This window comes from Papilio polytes, unplaced genomic scaffold (genome assembly GCF_000836215.1).
Source record: "Papilio polytes unplaced genomic scaffold, Ppol_1.0 DF823399.1, whole genome shotgun sequence".
Taxonomy (NCBI): domain Eukaryota; kingdom Metazoa; phylum Arthropoda; class Insecta; order Lepidoptera; family Papilionidae; genus Papilio; species Papilio polytes.
The window spans coordinates 3,708,557-3,714,556 of NW_013525805.1; the positions used below are offsets into that span (position 1 = coordinate 3,708,557).

A 6,000-nucleotide genomic window follows, 5' to 3' on the forward strand; every position below is an offset into this window, starting at 1 on the left:
TCAGATATGACGGCTGATAGAGATGTATGGAAGAGCAGCACATACTGTGCCGACCCTCCATAAGGGATAAGGGCAAGTGGATGATGAATTATTACTACTTTGAAGTCGGTGTCAGTCAATGTAGATTGTACATAAACGTAACTATACTTTCAATGGTAAAAGTGTAGAAAGCCTTACGTAGAAAAATCACTGCATACCTCGGCTGACACCGACATTAAAGTAATAATAATTGTACAATATAGACATAACAGCTACAATAAGGGAGGTTTACTATTTTTAACGAATTATTTCGTTACTTTTTAGTGTATTGTTTTTTCTAAGAATGTTTCTTTTTATAGTGTATTTTGTTCGGAATTCGATTTTGTTTTTTTTTAATAAAAATTTTATTCTTTTAAGCATGACAACGAATTTGGTGTGGACTTTGTACATTTAAATTCGTCATTGTAAATAACAGATAGATGATTAATATAGATATTATGTTGGTTATAACATTAAGTCCTTATATCAGAGAATTAGATAACATTATAAAAACATCAAATCAAGGTTACTGATAAGCATCCTTACTAAATCAACGTTTCGTTGAAACTTGTCTTGTGAAAGTCCGTTCACGTTGTCACTTTCTTTTAGGTTAGGTTTTTAACCCGATTGACAAAGAGGGTGTTTCGCGCTTCAGTTTATTTTAATGTATGTGGGTTTGTATTTAAGTCAATTCCTTTGTGATAGCCTAGACCTGGAGACTAAATATTTAGAAAAATGAGAAACTATCATATTCGTCTTCTTACTGGAGTATCATAGAGTAGTGCACAAAAGATCTGGAGTGAACGTAATGATTACAATTTAAAAAAAAAATAGTGATAAAGCTGAGAATTTTTTTTTATATCCGAATACTATTTTCGAGTAGAATTATTCAGTTTTTCCTTTTTTTTAAATTTTCCTTTTTGTTAGGCGGCGCTACATGTGGTAAGGTAAGTACCCTTAGCGTGTTAGCAAGTGCCACAGTGTACAGAAATATAAAATTTCCTTAAGTTATACATCCTATACTTAATCGACTTTTCATCTCTTGAGTCTCTCTCTCTCTCTCTCTCTCTTCTATTCCAATGTCCCCAAAGGTGGGCAAAGGGCGTCCACAGTACGTCGCCAGCTCGCTCTATCCTGGGCTCTGTGTTGTGTCTCGGACCATGACAGCCCGTTTATTGACTACCTTGTTAAAATTACATAACTATATTATTTAAGCAGAAAACATTTTAGCAAGATTTTTTTTAAACATTTTTTAAACTTTATTAACAAAGACATCGCAACAAATTAATAAATGACATTTCTCATTTCCATTAAATTCGACACATGTTTATGTCGTGAATAAAGAGATATCTTAATTTAAACTTGCGTGAGACATCATAAAATAATTAAGAACGGCTTAACTCATCGTGCGTGACGAACGGTTACTGAACCCTAATATGTACGGGCGATTTTGCAAAACGTGTTAAACAAGGTGTTTAAAAATATAAAGGCATCAATATAAAGGCATACATCTGTTCAGACAATAGCACATAAAGTGCAACACCTTTTATCTCAGAGTATTGCATTTTGAACGCTTGTCGAACGAAATATGAGTTTAAAGCGTTTATCATCCGCAAGACCCCATCGACTTTTTAACGCGGCGTTAAAAAAACGTCCGTGCAAATGCCCTCTCAACGAGATATCTTACACGATGCCGTACAGAATGAATTTGAGATGGGTTTAGTATTATCAAATAATTAAAAATATCACTTCATGTTTATTTTAATCAGTAATTTGATAACGTTGCTTGCGTCGAAAATTGTTTTATAGATTGTCACGCATATTGTTAAGTCTTGATGACATTGTAAAAATGCTTGGAGAGCGTCGGTGGCTCAATGGTTTAAGCACTTGACTTGTAACGTCTTTTGGGTTCGAATTCCCAACGTACCAAAGTGATTTTCGGTTTAACGAATTTTCATACGTACATAATTTACCCGAAGTTCTTAAGATATATGTAAAGTCAACCTGCAGTTGACCATCCTGGTTGACTATGGTATAGCCACCCTTTTTTTTTCTCGCTGGGAAAATGCCTTTACGCATCCCCCCCGTTGCCAGGGGGGTATGTGGGACTCGCCGGCCAAAAAGAACAGACGTGGCCGGAATACCCACTAAAAACCCAGCGGTGACCCTCTTGTCCGCCACTGGCTGGGTCACGGGAACTGGTATAGCCACCCTAACTTAGGATAGGTTCCGAGCCCCTCGTTGTGACGTAGAGAGCTGGTGATGATTGCAAAAATTACAAGTATCAGAAACCCAACAGTTTCGCTATCTTTTATTACTTACTTTTATCATGATATTAGACAAATGTTATTTATAATTATGTATATGTAGGCAATATTTAAACTGTCAGTTAACATGTGCGATTAAGACACCTGAAACCAAACTATCGTATGGCTGTTTAGTCTCGCTTTGATTCCTGAACTTATATTTATATATAATACTAGCTTTCGCTCGCGACTTCGTCCGCGTGGTATTAAAAAAAAAACAAAAGTGCCTATGTGTTCTTCCAGACTAGCTTCTACATCTATACCAAATTTCATCTAAATCCGTTCAGCCGTTTAAGCTACAAACTCTAACAAACATCCATCTAAACTTTCGCATTTATAATATTAGTATGAAGTATGACTAGCTGTTCCCGTGCGGCTTCATCCGCATGAAATTATGAGAATTTTATTTTATTGTTTACAGGTGTCAATTGCATGTCAATGACGTGACATGACAAAACTTGGCCATCTTGGTTCCTTGATGTTGGCAGCAACTTATGGTCTCTTTCCCACATTAGGGTTTTTATCCAAAATATTTATACCCTAAGTTTAATGGCGTGAAAATGTATAGCCTAAAGCGAGACTGCCTTTTGAATCGGGCCCTTAATTATTATATTGCCTTATTCTTAGATTATCTAGACAAAGCTATCGCTCGCGGCTATCTGCGTACATTTAAAAAAAAAACCTCATTTGTATTCTAATGTGTACTTCCAAACATATGTGTCAAATTTCAGTAAAATTCGTTCAGCTGTTTTGGAGATACGTAGTTATAGTATTGTGTTATCTGTGGTAGTAATAACTTCCATCGATTTATTTGAAGTTTGTGTTTATAGTGCCAGTAAGATTTTCTATGTTCTAAAATGTGCTAATGTAAATGTTCTTTTATGTTTTTAAAAATGTTTCTAAATTAAGTATTATTTTGAATCATTATAGCAAACATAAAAGCGGTAGTTATTTAAAAACAGACAATCGTGTTTCTTTCTACTATCATACGCAAATTATTTGTAAAAATACTTTTGTAATGGCTTGCTATTCAAAACCATCAGTCATGTTAACAAACCATACTTTGCTGTTGCAGTTGTTATTAACAGGAGGAGATGCACGTAAAAGGGTACATTTCCCCTTCCTATGCGTCTTTTCCACCGTCATATCTTCTTTTCCTTCCCATCCTTTCCTCTCAAGAAAAGGATGGAAAGGGATTAAAATAAGCCTCATCAGACGAAACGCGGAATTGCTCCTTCACGCCTGTTTCTGGTCGCGGTCTTACATCGGGCGAGCCGGCCCATTCGTGCGAAGATGTTAAAGCGGGCTACCACTGTTTAATTTATAGTTACAGCCTTATCAGTACAAGCCGTTTATATTTAATGTTTTCATGCTGTTATCTAGTTCTGTCATATATTTAATGTTATAATTAATATATCTTTATTGATCACCTCTTTGATATCTAGCGATGACGAAAACAGCACAAAGTGTACACCAAATTCCTTGTCATGCTTATTTCAAAATGTGGTGGCGCGATGATATTAAAAAAATAGTCTTTACGCGTACAATATCACGAATGTCATGCTATTATTTATTATTGTATGAATAATAATGAAAACGAATTAAACTTTGTATCCACATGCGTCATATTGTCGAGTTAATTACAACTTTTGACAGATCACACTCGTCTATGTGCCTCGTTCTACGGATTATCCCCAACCGTCACCCTGCTCTGTCCCGCCGCCGGAACAGGTAAGAATGAAAAGTTTCACCTGTCTCTCTTAGTTGTCTAGTTGTTAGTCTCTGTCATTAACCAATAAGGTGACAGTTAGAACGGTTAAGAAATAAAACAAGTTACAATCGTCCTTTCGTCGCAAAAGGTAGGACGTATGAAACTTTTTATTCTCATCTGTCCTCACGTGGGGACAGAGAGGGATGACGGTTGGGAATAATCCCGTTCTACATGATGTACACGCTACACGTTTGCCCTATTACGTAAAAATAGCATCAACATCGCCTAAGTTATAGAAGTTTTAAATAGTAATTCATTGAAAATTAATTGAAAATCGACTTGTTTATTAGTACCAAGGTGAGGGCAGGAAGTTTAAGGGATTAAAATGAGGGGGAGGGGATGTATATCTATACTATAATAATAATCAATACTAATATTACAAAGAAGAAAACATTGTTTGATTGTAATGAATCGGCTCAAAAGCTGCTGGGCCGATTTTAAAATTTCTTTCACCTCTAGAAAGGTATTTTTTTTTTCTTGTCACTTGTTCATTTCCTGTTTATTACTTTTAAATTTCTCGCGGACGGAGGCGCGGGCAGAAGCTAGTTATACATATATTAGCTATTAGGAGTCAAAACCGGTCCAACTGGATAGACAAAAATTTTTGTATGTCACACAAATATTTCATGTCGATGGAATATCTTAGTTTGAAAAAAGCCATGTAGTTAAAATGCAATGCAAAGAGCAGGTAACTCTGGCTTGGTGGTCAGGTGTGGTGATACTGGTGGTGACAATGTATTGCCTTTTTTGCTGCCAGAACTATTTTAAACTTTATGCCACAATTCTAGCCTGCGATCACGTACGACATTTACATTATTACAAACTCATGTAACCTTAATAGCGTAGCTAGCTGTCCCCCTAGAGTATAGCTAAATGCTAAATCGGTATAAAATCACTTAGAATATGGCAATATTAATAATTACTTCTCGAAGCTTGTGTTCGGGAACTTTCTATTTGCACCCATTTCGTACAAGGAAAGGATCAGGATGAAGATCTTGCAGGGAATGGGGCGCAAAGGTAGGTGAAATGTCCTATTTCTATGCGCTACTTTAACTAATTCCAATGGTCGCATACACAAGCCCATATTTGTAATACATTTCGTCCACATGTAATGCTACTAAAACATTTAAGAAAAATTAAAAAAAAACATACATAAAACACAAAATATTTAGCAAAGCGACCATAATTATACATATAATTTGCTAATGTAGCTATTGTCTGATTAGCGTAAACGCGGATGCGATAGGCGTCCATATATATACGCTTCCCTTCGAGACTTAGCATTCAGTAGCCGCATCCAGACGCAACACGCACGGCACAATGATATACTTGTACATACTGGCCTTTGTAGCAGCTTTGCTCCCCGTATTGTACTACTACTTCACCAGAACATTTGACTACTGGAAGAAGAGAAATGTCGTTGGACCCAAGCCGGTACCGTTCTTCGGAAACCTTAAGGATTCCGTTCTCAGACGAAAGCCATTGATATCTATGTACAGGAGTATTTACGAAGCGTACCCCGAAGAAAAAGTGGTCGGAATCTACAGAATGACCACGCCGGCGGTCCTTGTTCGCGACTTGGAGCTTGTCAAGCATGTACTCATTAAAGACTTTGACAACTTCGTCGATAGAGGAGTAGAGTTCAGCGACAAGGGTATGGGAGCTAATATATTCCACGCTGATGGAGACAGATGGAGAGTTCTGAGAGGTCATTTCACGCCCGTTTTTACATCGGGGAAACTCAAGAACATGTTGTACTTGATGACGGAGCGCGCTGACAAATTCATTGAATACATCGATACTACTATACAGAAGCAGCCGGAGCAGTCAATGCACGAGCTATTCCAGAAGTTCACGATGTCAATGATCAGCGCCTGCGCCTTCGGTCTGGATCTAGACGAAAAG

General features: G+C 37.0%; 1 protein-coding gene across 1 annotated transcript in view; it reads left to right on the top strand.

Moving 5' to 3' along the window:
• The first annotated feature begins 4,636 nt into the window (after positions 1 to 4,636).
• Positions 4,637 to 6,000, top strand: part of LOC106104756 (cytochrome P450 6B1-like) — a 2,742-nt gene continuing 1,378 nt past the window's right edge. The window contains exon 1 of the mRNA XM_013284887.1: positions 4,637 to 5,999. Within this exon, the coding sequence (XP_013140341.1) occupies positions 5,416 to 5,999 (584 nt within the window). The 5' untranslated portion in view covers positions 4,637 to 5,415. The remainder of the gene's footprint in view (position 6,000) is intronic.